General features: G+C 49.3%; 1 protein-coding gene across 4 annotated transcripts in view; it reads left to right on the top strand.

The window, feature by feature from the left end:
• The window catches only part of FHIP1A (FHF complex subunit HOOK interacting protein 1A), a 194596-nt gene that overhangs the window by 167246 nt on the left and 8741 nt on the right, over positions 1 to 18609 (top strand). For all 4 annotated transcript variants that reach the window (XM_037058406.1, XM_037058405.1, XM_037058407.1 and 1 more), the window contains 3 exons: positions 1502 to 1581; positions 10413 to 10603; positions 12659 to 13801. In XM_037058406.1, the coding sequence (XP_036914301.1) occupies positions 1502 to 1581; positions 10413 to 10603; positions 12659 to 13801 (1414 nt within the window). The remainder of the gene's footprint in view (positions 1 to 1501; positions 1582 to 10412; positions 10604 to 12658; positions 13802 to 18609) is intronic.

Below are 18609 nucleotides of genomic sequence, written 5' to 3'. Positions count from 1 at the left end.
ACAGATTATCAGACTGGAGAAGAAAGGACGAGCCAGCTGTATGCTAGCTGTAGGAGATCCGCTTCAGATTCAAAGATTGGAAGTTAAATTCCTAAACCTGAACTGCACCCAATAATTGACAACATAGAATAACATAGAATAACCCTTAGAAATTACAAGGTAAGCTTATGAGATAACCCCTTTCTCTAAAGATAAAAGCTTAAATAGCTACTATGGTTTGTAAAACTGCAGTGTTGATCGGAGAGCATAAGCTGCCAGTTACAAGGTGGGTAAGATCTGGGGCTCTAATGTGGTGACTGTAGTTAACACGACTGTATACACTATGTTACATCCAGTATTGCCATGGGAACCCCTTCCAATCAATGTCTAGAGTGCTTAGTGTGGTGTCTTTTTATCACTGAGCTGTAGGAGTGCACAGGGAATGTGCGTTTGGGCTGTTGGTTCTCCTACAGCATATGACGAGAAAGTCTCAGCCTGAAATGAAGCCATTATGCAGAATCGCCCTCCTACAAAATGCCTGCGAGCATCTAGTCCAGCTTATGAAGATGCAGGCACACCCGCCCCGAAATTACTTAACGTGGCCTGATGAGATGATAAAAGCTTGCTCCCGAAAGGGCATGATGATTTTATAATGCACCTTTGGGTTTCTTTCCTATTTATCTTTCCTTTTTGACAATAAGGGAGTGAAAGGAATCTTGGTGGTTTTTTTTTTTTTTGATGGACTTCTTAGAAAAGTATCTTATCACACCCTGAGCACGACTGAAAATGGAACCAAAGAGAATGTTTACCCCAAAGCTAGGAGACAGGGCAGGAGGAGCTGAGGCTGGGGGCTGAGAACCCTGGAGGGAACGTGGGCCAGGGTATTTGCGATTTTCCATTAGCCCTGCCTTCTAGATAACTAATGTATTTGAAGGTAACTTAGGAAAACAGTTGACGAGGAGACATCTTGTGCGCGTGTGTGCACATGTCCATATGTATGCATTGGAGACTTGTAGGCATGTCTTTGCCTGGATCTTAAAATGTTGGAAGTATGAGCTAAGCATCTTGCAGGAGGGTAATTCTGCAAGATGGTGAAATTCCAGGCTTAGTCTCCCCCCCCCTTTTTTTAAAAATATTGTTGTTCAAGCAGTCTCCATTTTCCCCTGTCACCACCCACTCCCCCCGCCCCCCCTACCCCCACCTCCCACCCTCAATCCTACCCTCTTTGGCTTTGTCCATGGGTTCTTTATACATGTTCCTTGACCACCCTTTCCCCTTTCCCCCGTTATCCCCCTCTCCCCTTTCCCCCTTTATTCCCTGCCCCCAGGCTTAGTCTTTCTAATCAAACCCTGCAGGAGAACTGATGGCCTAGATACACATTCTCTCTGGCAGCGGCATACTTTTATCAAAACTGCTGAGGGAAAAAGGCCATTTTATTTTGTAATGCCAATCTATTTACCATCTGTGGAGACCAGAGCTGTCCCTCCAATATCTGAAATAGGATGTGTTCCTTGCTCTGCAGCTCTGCGTGGTGTCCCTGGCCTTATTTAGAACGCTCATCGGTTTGCACTGTGAAGATGTGATGTTACAACTAGTTCTGCGGTGAGTTGTCGTCTTTGTTCTCTTTAAAGAAAAATTCGCTCTCTATGAATTTCCCTGGTAATATAAGCTAAATAGGGGCCATGCTTCTGAGGGAAGAAAGTCATCAAGAAAGGCAATTTAATTACTGCATTACTTCCTAAGGTTAATTTTGGTTTTACAGTTAAAAGTTTTCGGGGTGGCAAGTGCATTATGTTATAAATGTGCTCCTTGAAAGAAGAGATAGAATGTTTGGAAATTTTCAGAATTACTATAAATGCTCTTGTGGTCCATGTGTGACTGTCTTTTTCCTAAGGTACATTGTCAGGGGACCGGCGTTATTCGAAGTGCTGTCGATACATAATTCCTGTGGCACTTGCTTTGGAAATGGCCCACGTGCATACGTGTACACGCTTTGACCTCTGTGCACGGTTCATTGAAGTTCAGTAATATTTCATGAGTACTGAATGTGCACAGTTCAGAAGGGGGTGAGGTGTGGAGCAGACGAATCGAAAAGGACTTGTATACAAGGTTGGAAAGACATGTCCTTCAGAAGTTCAGGCGGAAAGGTTTTCATCAAGTGGCTGGCGGTGTTCGATGACAGGTGTTGGGGGGTCAGAGTAGGCTACTATTATGACAACATTAGCTCAGTCATTTGGCAAGGGGGCTCAGGACCCCCAAATCCTGTCTCGACCCAGGTCTCCCTCTCCTTCTGGGGACCCTGCGGGCAGCAGCTGCTTTTGTAAAGGAAGAAAAGGAGAGCTGGCTGGGCTTGTGCTCCCATACGGCCCTCCGGTGGGGCGGAAAAGCCCGCCAGGGCTCCTGGGCACGCCCCCCACCTGCTCCCTCCTAACGGGGCCTCCCGACCCTCTCTTTGGTCCCTCTCTGGGAGCAAGGGGGGAAGAAGCCGCAGCAGGGAGAGAGGGAGGAGGCTCGGGCTGTCCCTGGTCCCTGCGAGTGTGTTGGCACCATGAGGGCAGAATTGCCAGGGAGATGGCATTCCAAGTACGTAGAACAGCATTTTGAAAGTGGTAGTCGTGGAAAAGAAAGGGTCAACGGGAAAGTTTCATTGTGGGGACAATAGCAGTGGCACCACCTGGGAACTAGTTAGAAATACACACTCTTGGCCTTCTCCCAGATGTGCCAGCTCCGGGGTGGGCGTGCCAACCCCAGACCCTCTGGGGGCCCTGGTGCCCGGCTGCATTTGAGGACCCCGGGCTGGAGGGTGGTGTGGTGAGGCTGTACCTCCCCACAAAGGGGGTGATGCCAACAGGCTGGGAACGGTGGGGGTGGCACCAGGGCGGAGACCGTACAGAGTCACCCTTTTATGGGACAGTGCTACCTCTCAGTTTTCTAAATTTAAAAGGAGCTTTTGGACTTTTTAGCCATTTAGATCAGGTCATCAGCAAGCACTCTTAAGGTGTTAGCAAAGAACAAATCTTATCACGAGTAAATGCCCGGGTGGAGCATTAGTTATCTGTCCTAAAAGGATTACTTTAGCTCCCCGTCGGGCCTCTGATGCCAGGACAGAACGCATTGGCACCACCAGGATGGAATTCATCAGCACAACTTGTGAAAGCCTTTTTTGTTGCCAAGAAAGAGATTTTGCCTCCACCAAGAGTAAAAACCTGATTATATTTAAATGTTAAACTCTTGAATACTGCTTCTTGGATGGCGTGAGACATACTTGTGGTTTTTCGAGTACTTGGAAGCCCGGCCCTCTCAGGAGGTGCAGAGTTCTGATGCTGGGTCACCAGGTCAGGTGAGCTCAGGTGAGGGAGGCCAGCTGCTGGCCTTTACAAGGCGAGCTGTCATCGCCTTTGGCCTGTTACAAAGTGGCATTCGTTAAAAACTGTCCTTAGACATACTAGTTAAAATCTGTAGTTTATGAAGGGGAAGAAATCAGCTCATGGTCCGAATGTCTGCATGTTCAAGTCAGGACTAGTTATTTCCCAGGAATTACCAGGAAGATGCCCAAAGGGCACACATCATGGGTTCTGTGTAATGGAAGAATGACAGACGTAACCGCCTGGTCCTAAGCTTGCTTGTCTCTATTTCTTTGGTTTTGATGATGGTGATGGTGAAGCCTTTTATTGGATACTTTGTTTCTCATTCTGTGACACTGCCTGGGGAATCCAGGAGAAGAGCAGTAAGAGAGCTTACATAGAAGGGCACGTGGTAGACAGACAGGAAACTTCTACTTCCTGGTCTCCATCTTCCAAACTGCTGATTTCCCCTACACTTAAAAATTATTATTATTATTTTTAAAGATTTTTATTTATTTATCTTTAGAGGGAAAGGGAAGGAGAGAAGGAGAGAAATATCAATGTATGGTTGCCTCTTGTGAGTTCCCTGCTGGGAACTGGCCTGCAACCCAGGCATGTGCCCTGACTGGGAATCGAACTGCGATCGTGTAGTTCGCAGGCCCGCGCTCAGTCCACTGAGCTACACCAGCCAGGGCTTAAAAATTATTTTTAATTGTGGTAAAATACATGTAAAATGTGTCCCCTTAACTATTTTTAAGTGCACAGTTCAGCAGCCTTAAGCACATCCACATTGTTGGGCAGCCATCACCACTGTCCATCTCAGAACCGTTCTTACCTGCGACACCAACACCCTGTGTCTGTTAAACACTAGCTCCCCATTTCCCCTCCCCCGGCAGCCACCATCTACTTCCTATGTCTGTGGATTTGACTCCTCCAGGGACCTCACGTAAGTGGAATCATGTTGTGTTGCTGTTTTGTACTTAACTGATTTCACTTAGCATAGTGTCTTCAAGGTTCATCCATGCCGTACCATGTGTCAGAATTGTTTTTTGTTTTTAAGGCTGAATAATACTCTACAGTTTTTAATCCATTCTTCTGTCAATGGACACTGTGATTGCTTCCGGTTTGGGGCTATTGTGAGTAATGCCGCTATGAACACAGGGATACACGTATCTCTTACAGACCCTGCCAGCAATTCTTTGAGTATATTCCAAGATGTGGAATTGCTGGATCATATGACAATTCCATTTTAAATCTTTTATTGTTTTCTATAGCAGTTGCTCATTTTATATGCCTACCAGCCATGCATAAAGCTTCCAATTTCTTCATATTCTCACCAACATTTGTTATTTCCTGTTAAGAATAATGGATATTTTCACTCAAACAAAAATGACAGGCAGATTTGAGGAAGAACCAACTAAATCGCTTAGAAATAAAAACAACTATTTGGGGTACATAGCATTTAAGACAGATTAAGAGAGAATTAATGAACTAGAAGATAGATCGAGGAAGTCGCTAAGTTTGCAGTAGAAAGATAAACAATATGGAAACAAGGCTACGAACAGTGGAGGCTACACCGCAGCGAGAGGGACCGCTGATTGGACTTGACCTGTTCTGGCTTTGGGAGTTGCTGCCTCGCAAGGTTTTTAGGAGGATCGGCTGTGGTGGTATCTGTGAGAATAGGCTGAAAGGCTATAAACTATTACACAAATTTGAGGGAGAGAATTTCCTAGAAAATATACCTTAAACAGATGAAAACAATGTCTCTTCTGATTTAGAATCTGTACAAAAAGCAACAACAATGAAAAACCCTTATCCTATGATTTATTTAAACTTTATCTTAAGGAGCATACAAAAATAGATGTGTAATTCATCCGTTTGTTGTTGCCAGTGTCGTCACTCGAATGTACGTGATAAATTTGTAGAACTGGGAGGCAACAGAGTAGTGAAGATTATGAGAATCCTTTTCATGGAGCTGGTATGTGATAGATAACTAACAGCAATACACCAGGTTTTGTTGCAACCCAAATACTCTTAAATATTGACATCTCCAAGTGATAATCCATTTGCAACTGGTATGGTTCATTCATTAGCAAAATATCAGATAAATAAGTTGCAATAAGATACTCCCCAAAGAGAGGCTATTTTAGTGAGCAGGAAACCAAGGAGAAGTTGTGCGACTCCATGGGAGTGACATACGATAGACCAAAGGCAGGCAGGAAATGCTGAGAAGCAGGGAAATGACAGATCACCCCTTGTGCCTGGTGCTTCCCAGTTTGGGCAAGATTTAATTGCTTAGTGCTCTGAGTGCTATTTATGTATATTCTGGTCAGGGTGTTTTCTTTCAGAAGTACAGGTCCGTTGTCAGCTTTATGAACTACAGTGCCCATTGTGTGCAGATAGACGCTGCTTTGCTCACAGAGGCTGCGTGTATCCTTCAGGGACATCTCCCTCTAGCATGGGAGTAGGTGGAGGAAAGCAAAAAAGCCAGCCAGCCTGGGGTAAGGCGAATACAAGAAATATGCCCACACCGTCTCTGAAAACCAGATGATCCTTTGGAAATTCACTGACATTGGGTTTTAGGATTGTGCCTAGTGCCGGTTATTTGGGTTTTCATCAGCTTGTGAGAAGCACCTTGCTCACAGCGTCACATTTCGCTGCTTCGTTTTGTTGCTTCCTTTGTCAGTGCAGTGGTAGGCAGTAAGTATGCCCTGTTATTGACCGGTTGTCACCGCTGATGATTTATTGTAATGAATGAGATCCAGGAAAATAGAAAATAGAGTCTGGGTTGCAGAGAGTTAGGGAAAGAATGAGAAGAAGGAGGAGAAAAGGGACAGTATTTTTTTTTCCCTGTGATGTTGTGGTATGGCTTTGAGTAATCTGGACTCCTAAAATTAGATATTTATTCCTTTGAGATATTTACCACTCTATGAATTTAAATAAAATCCCCAAACAAAATGTAGTAAAAACAAAAAGACAGTTTGATGTCAAATACACCCAGTTCCTAAGAGATTTTTCTGCTACTGACAGCCACTTCATTTTGATATTTGACATTTAAGGATCTTCTGATATTTGCTCTGATTCCTTTTTAAAATGAAAGTGTAGCTGCCATATAACATTATACGTGTTTCAGGCGTACAACCTAGTGACTCACGGTCTACGTGTCTGTGCTGTGGTGACCACACAGGTGCTTGTCACCTCTTCACCTGTCCCTATGAGACTCTCCCCTCTGGTGACCATCCAGAGGGGTTCTGTGTTTCTACAGATTCGTTTTGCGTGTCCATTTGTTTTCATTTTTTAAAAAATCGAACAAGTGAGGTCTTACGGTACTCGTAGTTCTGAGTTACTTCACTGCATCAGGGCAGTGGTTCCCCTCGGTCCACCCACATTGTTACACGTGGCAGGAGTCCGTTCTGTTTTACACTGAGTAGGAGTCCGCTGTGTGTGCACCTCGGCTCCTTCACTCACTCGCCCACCCACAGTGCCCCCCCGCCCCGAGGTCGCTCTCCCAGCTCGGCTGTTGGAAATGAGGCTGCAGTGAGCCTTTGTTTTGCTTTCTATCTTCCCCTGTCAATGAGGGAAAGGCAGCAGGTCGGTGCATGTTTTCCCGCTCTCCGCTGCAGGACAAGCCTTCATTACAGAGGTGCAGTAGGGAAACTGCATGGGCTGCAAGGGGCTTATTCATTTGGACAGACTCCCCTGCTCTCACCGCGGCAGAGCCTCTCCAACACACAGGGAGTCTCCCTTCATTTGATTTCCTCAGAGGAAAATTCTTAGTTTCCACTGAAAGCATGCATTTGCAAAGTTGCAAATTCCCAATACCTCTTCATTCTCACATAATTTCAAGCTACCCCTGGGGATGTTTGACAAATAGTTTTATTAGGTTTGATCCAGTGTGCCATTTGAAAAAAATATTTCAAACCAAGAGTAGAAATCGATGGCTATATCAGCTTACGTCATGAAATACGCTTGGTTTGAGCTGCAAGCTGTCATTGAGTTCCTGCAGTAGGTGCGAGCTTGGAGGCAGTTTATTCTCGACTAATTAATGATTAGACTAAGGGCACAAGAAAGGCTGTGTAATCCGAATTTCCCTAGGCCTCATCAGCCTACGAGAATGGGAGAGTTCTCATCAACAACCAGAGGATAGGTTTCCCCGGCTCACCTCTGCCCCTCACCCTCACCCCTGCAAAGCAGCGGCCATGACTTCTGGAGGTTGTGAAGGGAGGGGGTTCATTCACGAACAAGTCTGTCTCCACCAGCTGCCACCGCAGCCTCTGCTGTGGTCTCCTCCCTGCCTGAGGCCACTGTGGTTGGTGCTGCCTCTTCTCTGTCCCGGCTGGGCCCCCGCCCCTCCTAGGAGCCAGGGTGCCCAGGCGCTGGAGCAGCACTGTCTTCCCTTGGGCCCGCAGGGCCAGGGCCGGGCTGTGTTCCGACTGGTGGGAGGAGGCCTCTCTCCCCTGCATCCTTCAGAGTCACCACCACGTCTCCACGTGGAGAGGGCCCCGTGGAACGAGCTCCTTCGTCTTCTACCGACAGCAGCCATTCCGCCTCCAGCAGGGCTCAGGTACAAGTCCCCAAAGCCAGAATTAGAACAGACCCGCCGTCTTTCACACACAGCCCCCCTTCATCTCCCCTGTTCACCCTCATGGCCCCTGACTGTCATGAAACTGGACCGATGAAAGTGGATGGGCCCATGCCAGGCAGCGGGGCGTGTCTGGACCTCAGCGACGGCAGCTCTGGCTTCCAGGGTGTGCGTCCACCCAGGGCTGTGCGTCCACCTGGGATCGCACCCACAGTCTGAATGTTTACCCTGACTGGGGATCAAACCCACAACTTTTCCGCCGATGGGACCACATTCCAACCAACTGAGCCACAGCAGCTGAGGCGTAAATGGCTTACTTTCATAACAGGGAGAAAGACGGTGCTGTTTAACAAGGATGGAACAGTGGTGATGGGGGTCCCACAGCCAGACCCAAGCGTCCCATTAGTGAGCACGAGTCAATTCCAGAGGAGTCTATGCTAATGGGAGCAACCAGTCTCAACCGACCAGAATGCTTTCATTTTGCTCTTTGACTGTCGAGGAAGCGGCAGTGCAGGGGAAGCAGGCTGTGATTAAGAAGTCCGTGAAAAAGATACAGCGTACAACTTTCAGGGTGTGTCCTGAGCACTGTAGGTACTAAGCCATCTGCCACATCTGTTTATCCAAGTCAGGAAAACCTGTGTTTGTGCTGATGACCGACCCACTGCAGGAGCCTGAGTCAGGGAGGAATAAAGATTTAATTCTCTTCGCGGTACTTCCTGCCACACATCTTGATAACTTTTAAGGTGTGAAATGACAAGGTTGCCACTTAATCTTCTGTTCCCCAGAACAACCAAGAACTCCACCCCAGTGACCTTCCCCTCAGCCCTGGGCAGACACACAGCCTGTAAGCCAGAGCTGCAGTTGCTGAGGTCCAGACACACCCTGCTGCCTGGCATGGGCCCATCCACTTTCATCGGTCCAGTTTCATGACAGTCGGGGGCCATGAGGGTGAACAGGGGAGATGAAGGGGGGCTGTGTGTGAAAGACGGCGGGTCTAATTCTGGCTTTGGGGACTTGTACCTGAGCCCTGCTGGAGGCGGAATGGCTGCTGTCGGTAGAAGACGAAGGAGCTCGTTCCACGGGGCCCTCTCCACGTGGAGACGTGGTGGTGACTCTGAAGGATGCAGGGGAGAGAGGCCTCCTCCCACCAGTCGGAACACAGCCCAGCCCTGGCACATACAAGAAGGCAATTGGTTGAGGNGCAGACGCACACCCTGGAAGCCAGAGCTGCAGTTGCCGAGGTCCAGACACACCCCGCTGCCTGGCATGGGCCCATCCACTTTCATCAGTCCAGTTTCATGACAGTCGGGGGCCATGAGGGTGAACAGGGGAGATGAAGGGGGGCTGTGTGTGAAAGACGGCGGGTCTGTTCTAATTCTGGCTTTGGGGACTTGTACCTGAGCCCTGCTGGAGGCGGAATGGCTGCTGTCGGTAGAAGACGAAGGAGCTCGTTCCACGGGGCCCTCTCCACGTGGAGACGTGGTGGTGACTCTGAAGGATGCAGGGGAGAGAGGCCTCCTCCCACCAGTCGGAACACAGCCCAGCCCTGGCACATACAAGAAGGCAATTGGTTGAGGTTTCTCTCTCTCATCGATGATTCTCTCTTTCTCTCCCCTCCTCTTTTCTCTAAAAAAGCAATGAAAAAAATGTCCCCAAGTGTGGATTAAAAAAAAAAAGAAAGTAAGCCATTATGGGCTTTCTTCTCCCCATGAAGCCCACAGTGCATTCTAAGCGAGTCAGAACGATTGCCCAGGTTTTCTTGTCTTCACGGTCATAATGACTCTTAAGATGTTTTTGATGACCAACCCAAAGTGCTTTGTGTGAAATGGGGCCCAGGGCCCCTCGGTGAGTCTTTGGCCCCCATATTTTCTCACGGTTACTCAGGAGACTATGCGAGGAGTTTCGCACTATACCTCGGTTCTACTGTCCTTCGGTGCCCACCGGGAGTCAGAGCTCCTGGGGTGACATTTCAGAACTGTTGAGGGAGGTCCTTTCTCTGAGAGTACATTGTATTGAGGAGCCAAACGCTGAAATAAGACTAAGTAATAGCGCTTGTGTGGAAGTCTGTGAGCATAGTGGAGGGAGAGAGTAGCTCTATCTTGGAGTAGGAGGCCTGGAGGCCTTCCTGGAGGAGGTGACACTGCTGCTGGAGTCTGTGTGATGACAAGACACTTGTCAGGCTGGGAAAGGGGAAAGCAGCTTCCAGGTGAAGGCTGCAGTGGGTGCAGAAGCACAGAGGCAAAGAGGGATAGTGGATTCATTAAGAGATGAGGAGGTTCATGGAGCTGAAATCCTGAAGGTCGTCAAATGCTCTGCACAGTGGTTTGTTGTCAGAGGAAAGATGCCCTCGAAAGATTTTTAAGCAAGTCAGTGAACCCTGGAGGCATGGGTGGGTTGAGAGTGGGCGGAGCACCCCTGGCCACAGCCAGTCCTGAGTGTGGCTCGGGAGGTGGCTGACTGGGAACGGCCTTTGTGGAGACTGAAGGCGGCCCTTTTTGTTGTTGCAGGTACCTGGTCCCCTGCAATCACATGATGCTGAGTCAGAGGTGGGCTGTGAAGGAGCGAGACTGTTACTCCGTTTCCGCGGCCAAGCTGCTCGCCCTGACCCCGGTCTGCTGCTCCAGCGGGATCACCCTGACGCTCGGGAACCAAGAGAGGGATTACATCCTCTGGTCGAAGTGTACGCACGATAGTTCAGGTAGGAACTCATTGGTGCTGAGCTTTCAACAGAAGGGTGCCCGACTCTGCCCCTCCTTGGGGTGTGTCTTTGAGAAGGCAGGGACCGAGGCAGTGAGTTCTGTTGCTTTTATGAACGTCTAGTTGGGGGTCCTTTTCCCCATTGTAAGGAGTTATGGACACTTGGTGATCAGTGTTCATCTTCGTGCCTAGGCTCCCAGGACCTTTATTTTATCAAGGATTTCCAGTGTTGCCCACAGAATCCAGTGCAAAGAGGTGCTGGAACGTCTTCCCACACGAACCAGGGGTGAGGCAGTGGAGATGGCTGTAGCAGAGTCAGCCCTTATTTTAATTTCCACAGTAGCCTACGTGTGGACACTTGCCTGTCAATAACGTATCATTGTAAAACTTGAAATTTGCAAACGGCGACTGTCGGATTCATTCGCTTGGCCTAGTGAGGGGTGTTTCACCAATGCTCTGTTTCCGTAGGAGTTAGAGCATGCGCTGCTGTTGGCCAGTTGCACTTGATCTTGACAAGTAAAATGGGAATGATCACCCTGTCAGCCCTGGCTCTCTGCAGGCAGCTGCTGCAGAGATCAGAGGGCTGTGTCTGGAGGTCAGAGGTCAGGAGGTCAGCGTGTGTCTGGAGGTCAGAGGGCTGTTTGAGTTTAGGAAGTTCCTGCCTGTCCTGTGGCCGCTGGGAAATGGCCAGGTCCTGGTGATGACACGGGTTCCAATCTGCATTTTGCCCCCTTCACCCCAAAGTGCCACTCTGCACCTGGGTGGGCTTCTGGTAGACTGCACCAGGCTGCTCAGCCTGGTTGGGAAAGTACCAGCACATTCAGTATGAACGTACGTTTCAGAAAGTAGGGTTGTCTTACTGATTCTTGGTCTTTAAAAGATATAGTGTATGCATGAAGATGAATCATTTTTGTGGCAGAACAATAAACTGGGTTTTAACTATATTGTCCTGTTAGTTAAACTAGTGTGGCTTTCGTATATGTTTGTGCCCAATAGTTATTTTATTTATGAAATCCCAATAGTTATTTTTTTAAGATTTTATTTATGTATTTTTAGACAGAGGGGAAGGGAGGGAGAGAGGGGGAGAAACATCAATGTATTGTTGCCTCTCACATACCCCCTCATTGGGGACCTGGCCTGCAGCCCAGGCATGTGCCCTGACTGGGAATTGAACTGGTGACCCTTTGGTTTGCAGGCCAGCACTCATTTCACCGAGCCACACCAACCAGGGTGAATTTCTTCATTTGTAAATGGAGAAAATAGTATCTGCCATGTAGGTTGCTGTGAGGATTAAATCCGACAGCACTGACAAAGTACCCGCTACGTGGTAGATGTTTAAGAACACCATAGATTATGTATTTTCCTTGTTTGAGTCCTTTTTTTTTTTTTCAGTTATGCAGTTGAGAACTTGATAACACTTGAAACATTCTTAGGTGAAAAAGACTATTTGAATAGGACTTTATCCTAAGAGACCGTTTGGTTCTTATCAGCCTGCAAGTGGTTCCCAGGAAGGCAGAAGGACTCAACAGGCTTTTCTGAAAACCCCAGGTTTTCTAGAGAAGATTCATTTCCCAAGTTCATGGATTACAGGCCTTCCACTTAAGAGTCGACAAAAAATCTTCGAAACTGTTACCTACTCTGTGACAGGCACTGGATTTGATGTATTACCTGAGGTTGCCATCGTTACATCTTATTTCCCTAAGGCCACCCTCCAATCACAGCTTTGTGTAGCAGACAGCGTCTCCGACTGGCCATAACAGTTCTGTGTCCCCTGTGAGGGTAGGCTTTCTGTTCTCATCTTTCCTTCTTAAAACCTACGCACTTTTATTATTCAGAAATCATTTAATCAGCAATGCCCAGAACCACGGTAGCCCATGAGAGGAGGTCTCGGCATCCTGCTGAGCCACACCCCGCTGCTGCCTTGGTCCCCACCCCTCTGTGAAGTGGCAGAAGCATCCTGCTGAGCCACACCCCGCTGCTGCCTTGGTCCCCACCCCTCTGTGAAGTGGCAGAAGGGGCCCCGTTCATTCTGACCTGTCTCTGCCTCCCGCTGCAGGGCCCCTGGAGCAGCCGCTCCCCGAAGCATCCCCGCCGTCGGCCTGCATCGTGGAGTGCGGCAAAGCCCTGGACATCAGCTACCTGCAGTACCTCTGGGAGGCCCACGCCAACATTCTCCAGTGCATGCGGGACTGCCGTGCCTGGTCCGCACTCTACGACGGGGACTCGCCTGACGCGGAGACGTTTCTGCAGACTCTGACAGAGGACTGTGCTCCCAGCCCCACCGCCCCTGAGTGCAGGCCTCCGCAGCAGCCCCCCAGGAAGACGGGGCCCGTGCTGGAGGCTCCGAGGAAGGACAAGAGCCAGACGGACCTGGAGTGGGACGACAGCTACGACACCGGGATCTCCTCGGGCGCGGATGTGGGCTCTCCTGGGCCCTATGACGATCCGGAGGGTTCTGGCCAGCCGGTGCCGATGGATCCCCCCAGACACATCCAGGAGATGAAGAAGAACGCCCTCCTCCGCTTCAAAGGGACCTACATCGAAGAGTCGGACTTCCAGGATGACGTGATGGTGTACCGGCTGTGTGCAGAGAAGGACTCTGAGGACGCTACAAGCCCACAGGAGGAGCCTTCAAGGCCCCCGGCCCAAGGCCAGACCGAAGTTCAGAGCCCCCCACTGAACAACGGCCCCCTGCCCAGCCCTCAGCCAGAATCAGATGCGGAGGAGGAACCCAACAGGGACAGCTCAGACATGTTTCCAAACATGTCCCAGGAACCACCACGGGAGCAGGACCCTGAAGGAGCCCCAGAACCCCAGGCAGAGCCTGCACCCCCTGTGTCTGAGGCAGGGCACAGTTCGGACCTGATGGTGACGGACCCCGAGGGTGAAGATTTCATTGCCCAGTATGACCAAATCATTAAGGAACTGGATTCCAGCACTGAGGGCTTGATGGGACAGAATTTCTCCTCACCTGATCCCTCGCTCCTCACGAATGAGCAAGAGGGGAAGGAGGACAGCAGAGGCGAAGAGGAGGAGGAGGAGGGAAAGAGGGAGCTGGAAGAGGAGGAAGAGGACGACTTCGACTCTTTTATAGCGGATGCTCCTGCCACAGAGGCCATGCCGTCCCCATTCGGGGTGAGAGAGGAGACTGCCTGTGCCGGTCACCGTCCGGCGAGGACTCAGAGCATCCCGTTCACAGGTGACCGCCCTAGCTTGCTTTGTGATTTCTGCTTTTGAAAGTGCTTGTGCCTATGACAGTGGGAGAAGAAGGTAGGTGGAGGTGAGGAGCGTTAGCCGTTTACCTGGCAGGGGCGTGAAAGTATTTTTGTAAAGAGTGGAGAGGGGTGATTTCATTTTTATTTTGTCCTGTCATTCCTGTCAGTGGTGGCTGTTTCCCCCACCAGCAAGTTAGAGGTTAAACTTTACTGCTGGGTAGCTTCCCCTGCTGCGCCCGTGATAAAGTGACAGGGCTAATGAGACCACACAAGAAAACCAGGCTCCTGGTTTAATAGCCTCCTTTCCTTTAGTCTATTTTTTTTCTCCTTGGCATTTATTTTATGTGTATTTTTAAAGTACATCCCCGCACTAGAAGGTGTGCCCAGGTGCTGGCTTGCTCTCAGCTGCATCCCCAGCACCTGGCCGGCGACCAGAGCTCAGGGAGGTGCTTGAGTTCCTGCTACACACACCGCAGGCCCCTGGGTTAGTCCAGGCCTTTGCCTGGAGCTCATGTCAGATCATCACAAAATCTTCATCCACAAATACGTACGGCAGACCCGTGAACACGTAACTGTACTAAAGAATGGGCGACACACTGCTCAGAGCAGGCACGCATCCTGGTGGAGGCCAGGGGATGGGGACGGAGGTCAGACGAAGGCATTGGGCTGGGGATGAGAATACAGAATGGCATGAGATCTTGGCCAGCAAAATCTGAGTCTGCAGGTCGTGATGCCGAGGGGCCTGGCACAGAGCAGGCTTCATCAAGCTCAGGGGTGGCAGGGCGGGGTCCCGAGTGGTGTTCAGGTAGTACAGGGAGGTCCCTTAAGGAGCTAGCATCACAGAGGGACAGACACTGGCCTTGGAGTCAGACCCAGTCTGCCACGGGGCCTTGGAGTCCCCGGCCCTCGGTGTCCCTGACCCTCGCTTCTCCCCTGTGAGGACGGAATGTCATACTGGGGCATCACGAGTATGATCCCAGGCAGCACCAGCAGCCTCGGCTGAGGCTTGCCCCTCCCTGCACAGGAGGGAACATGCTCCCACCTCCCGGAGTCAGCCCAGGTCCAGGAAGTCCTTCCGGCCCAGCCAGGTGGGCGCACTGTGAGTTCAAGGAGCAATTCCACCTTCCTCCGATATTTATTCATCTATTTACTGATGCCTAAAAATCTACTTAAACCGGGAGGAAGCTTTTAATTCCACAATTAAAAGGCTGGAGGTTCTAGTTGAGATAGCATTTCAGTGTGAATGAGTTTTAATTAAAATTCAGTCCGTCAGTCAATCATAAGTAAAAAGGATTAAACAATCTCAATTTTCCCAGCTGATGGGGGCCAGGGAGAGGCCAGGAGAAGGAGGGCTGGGGAGAGCTCAGTGGAAGGGCCGGGGCAGAAGCAAGCTGCACAGGCCGTTTTGCCTGAAGTCTGCCCTGTTCTCCGGAGCCTCGGGGCTCCTGGCTGATGCCCATCCTTCCTTAGACACCAGCTTTCTTATAAAGGAGCTTCATCCCTGAGAAATATGTAAATCAAGGAAACAAAGTGTAGCTTAGGGCCCCCCCCAAAGCGAATATAATACCTTATTAAATAACATCAGTATTTTGCCTATGATACACCTGAGAGCCAACGAAACAGTGGGAGTTTTCTGATATGTGGAGGTATTTCCACTCGCACTTGCCTTTTTCCCCTTTGAAACTTGCACACAGATGCTTCAGGAAACACCTCGACTCTTTTCACGTTTGGGAACTTTGTGGCTTCCAAGTGCGTTCTGCGGCATTACGCTTCACGTCCACCTGCTCAGGGATCTCGGATTCCGCTGCAGTGAGTTTGCCTCTCAGCAAAATCTAGGCATTCCATTTCATTGATCTAATTGATTTTATTAGCAGCCTCTCCTTGATAGGTTCTAGGGTAGATGCTAAAGACACAAAAATGGAGGTGTTTGCAGACTTTCACAGGAGTTATCAATAAAGGATTGTGCTTAGTGAGAGATGCCTTATTAGTCACTGAATGCCCAGTTCTGTGGGGGCCCAGGGCAGGGTGTGGGGAAGGCTGCACAGAGGAGGGACACGGACAGTGGACGGAGCCAGGAAAGTGCCTGAGAACGATGGTCCAGGCTGAGGACACAAAAGGCAGAAGACAAATGAGACGGACAACGCACAGGCTCTGACAAGGCACGACCATGTGGGCAGGAGGAAGTGTGTGAAAAGGCCAGGCTTGGGGTGGCAGGGGGAACACTGGGGAGGGACAGGGGGGTGACAGGACTCTTGTCATCCTGCCGGAGGTCAGAGTGCCCCCAGGCTGGGGCCTGGGAAATCTGCTTCCAGGAACAGTTCCATTTCACCCTTGTGTGTCAGGATGTATTCTCAGAGATGTTCACTGCAGCATTGTTTACAATGGGAAAAGGCAGGAAACAACTGCCTCCCAGGAGGAGACTGTTTTTGCAAAATCAGCTCTCATGGCCGTTGGGTACTTTGTGGCCCTGAGGTGAATGCAAGAGCTCAGTACGTGCTAGGACATGTTCGTGGAAGAGCAAGGTGCAGAGCCGTGTGTAGAGAATGTCATCATTTAAAAAAATGCCAGGAGACACAGACAGACGGACAGACACACGCATGGTCTCACACTCCTGAGAGGCACGATAGTGTGCTGGTTGAGAGTGCAGGCACTGGAGCTGGGTGGCCTGAATTAAAACCGGGGCTCTTCCAGTTACTAGAGGTGTGCGCTCGGCCTTTTACCTCATCATTAAGTGGGGAAAAGTCATAAACATACTTCACAGAGCTGTGAGTATTTAAGTTGATACAAGATTAAGTGCCTAGTATATTTATTGCCTGGTGCATAAGTGATTAATAAATGCTTTTTAATAATAATTCAATTATTTAATTATAGACATAAAATGCTTTTGGAAGAACACACTGGGATCTGTTAAGAAGAATTGCTTCCAGTGTGGAGACCAGGTGTTTATTTTATACTATATACTGTTTGAAGGAAACAATGAAAATCATTTCAATCTCTATTAAAATAGAAAAACTATCGTTGAAGTCCAGACAAGAGATGATGAGACCGTGACCTTGGGCAGTGCTGGCAGCGGGGGTGGAGGTGAAGGACCGCTCTCAGGAGCGATTTCCAGCCTGCAGCTGGCAAAGCCGAGTGCAGAATTGATAGCTGCTCTGATCCTGAGTCAGGAAGTGTGGGCAGGGAGGGGGGCCTAGAGGAGAGGCAGGTGGATGACAGGGAGGGACAGTTGAGAGAGTATCTTAGTTCTGAAAAATTAACTGTTTTAAGGCTGTGGAGTTCATCTGTCCTCCTAGAAGAGGGAAAACCCACTCTGCATTCTCCATACACACCTGTGGCTTTCTGAATCACAGCTGAGTTTTCTGATTTTCAGCTGCTTACTGGTTGTCCTAGCAACTGCTGTTTTTTTTTAATCCTTAGCTGAGGGCATGCTTATCAAGTTTAGAGGGGAAGGGGGGGACACTGAGGAGAGAGACATATACCAGTTGTCTCTTGAATACACCCCCGACTGGGAACCAAACCCACAACCCAGGCATATGCCCTGGTGGGAATCGAACCATCGAATCTACCGGATGATGCCCCAACCAAGTGAGCCACACCAGCCAGGGCAGCAACTGCTTTTTGCTATGTAGTAGTTTTTTTTTCTTTTTAAGTAGTAGAAATCAACTAAGTATAAAATGGGAATTTTCAAGGATTTAATATATATATTTCTCATTGCCCATGGCTAAGAAGTTGTAATGAATGCCATTGTTGGGTTATAATGGCAGTCTTCTGGCCTTGACCCGATATTCCATCAATCAGGTGAGACAGTGATGGCACTCTGCACAGGTGTGGGTGAAACTGGGGTTTCTGCCCTTGTAAAGGGATGGACTATGGATGGTCTCCCCTGGCCACAGCACGGGCAGCAGCTGTCATGTTGTGGGATGGCCAGATGAGGCCCCGTACAGTCTGGGATGGGGCAAGAGAGGGTGGGGCAAGGCTGGGTCTAGGGTTCTGGAGGGTGAGGACGGCAGCCTTCCTGAGGATCTTCTTGGAAAGCTAGAACTGCACTGTGACACTTAAAGATGAGTCACTGCTGACATTCCTGGGGTTCTTGATGGAACCCTGTCAAGTTGCTTTCAAATTGGGGTTCCAGCGCAGCGTTTCGGAATGTGTTCGGCAAACGCTGCCGTGTTGTTTTGCAAGCAGGGGCTCTTGAGAGGCCCTCTGTGCTGGGAGCATTGACCTGCCGGGTCACGGAGTGTGACGGAGGAGCTCAGACCCCCCATCCTGAGGAAGGGAATGTGGGGGCGGGCCAAGTTCAGCACGTGATGTGCCTTTCCTGTGTTTTGAGGCCCCTTGGAGACATGCTTTGTGTTCCTGGCCACGGGACTATTGCCACTGCCTGTTACTCACCTGCCTGGGTGAGGTTTGTGTCTGGTGTTCTGTCTCACTACCAGAGGTTCTGAATGAAGCCCCTTGTGATGAAGTGTGTTTTTGATAAACTCCTATCAGTGTCGGTGACGTCCTTGTAAGGCCAGTTTACCCGTCAAGGGATCCGTGCTGTGTTATAAATATGCTACGGCCTGGTGACTCATCCAAACTCCACTGGGGGAAAAACAAGGTCCTCACTAATTTGCTTAATGGACCACTTTTATGGTAAAAACAGAAAACATCTTCCAGTAATTTCAATTAATGCCGGATTGACTTTCTTGATTTTTTTGAAGCATATGAAGCATATTAACTTTCTGGTGACCCAAATTAGTTGAAGCTCTTTTTTCTTAATTTTTTAATGAACTCCTTTAAAAAAATGAAA

Source organism: Sturnira hondurensis, unplaced genomic scaffold (assembly GCF_014824575.4).
Source record: "Sturnira hondurensis isolate 20B ecotype Veracruz unplaced genomic scaffold, ASM1482457v3 Scaffold0010128, whole genome shotgun sequence".
Lineage (NCBI taxonomy): Eukaryota > Metazoa > Chordata > Mammalia > Chiroptera > Phyllostomidae > Sturnira > Sturnira hondurensis.
The sequence above is the reverse complement of the archived record's forward strand: the minus strand, read 5'-3'. Positions and strand labels throughout refer to the sequence as shown.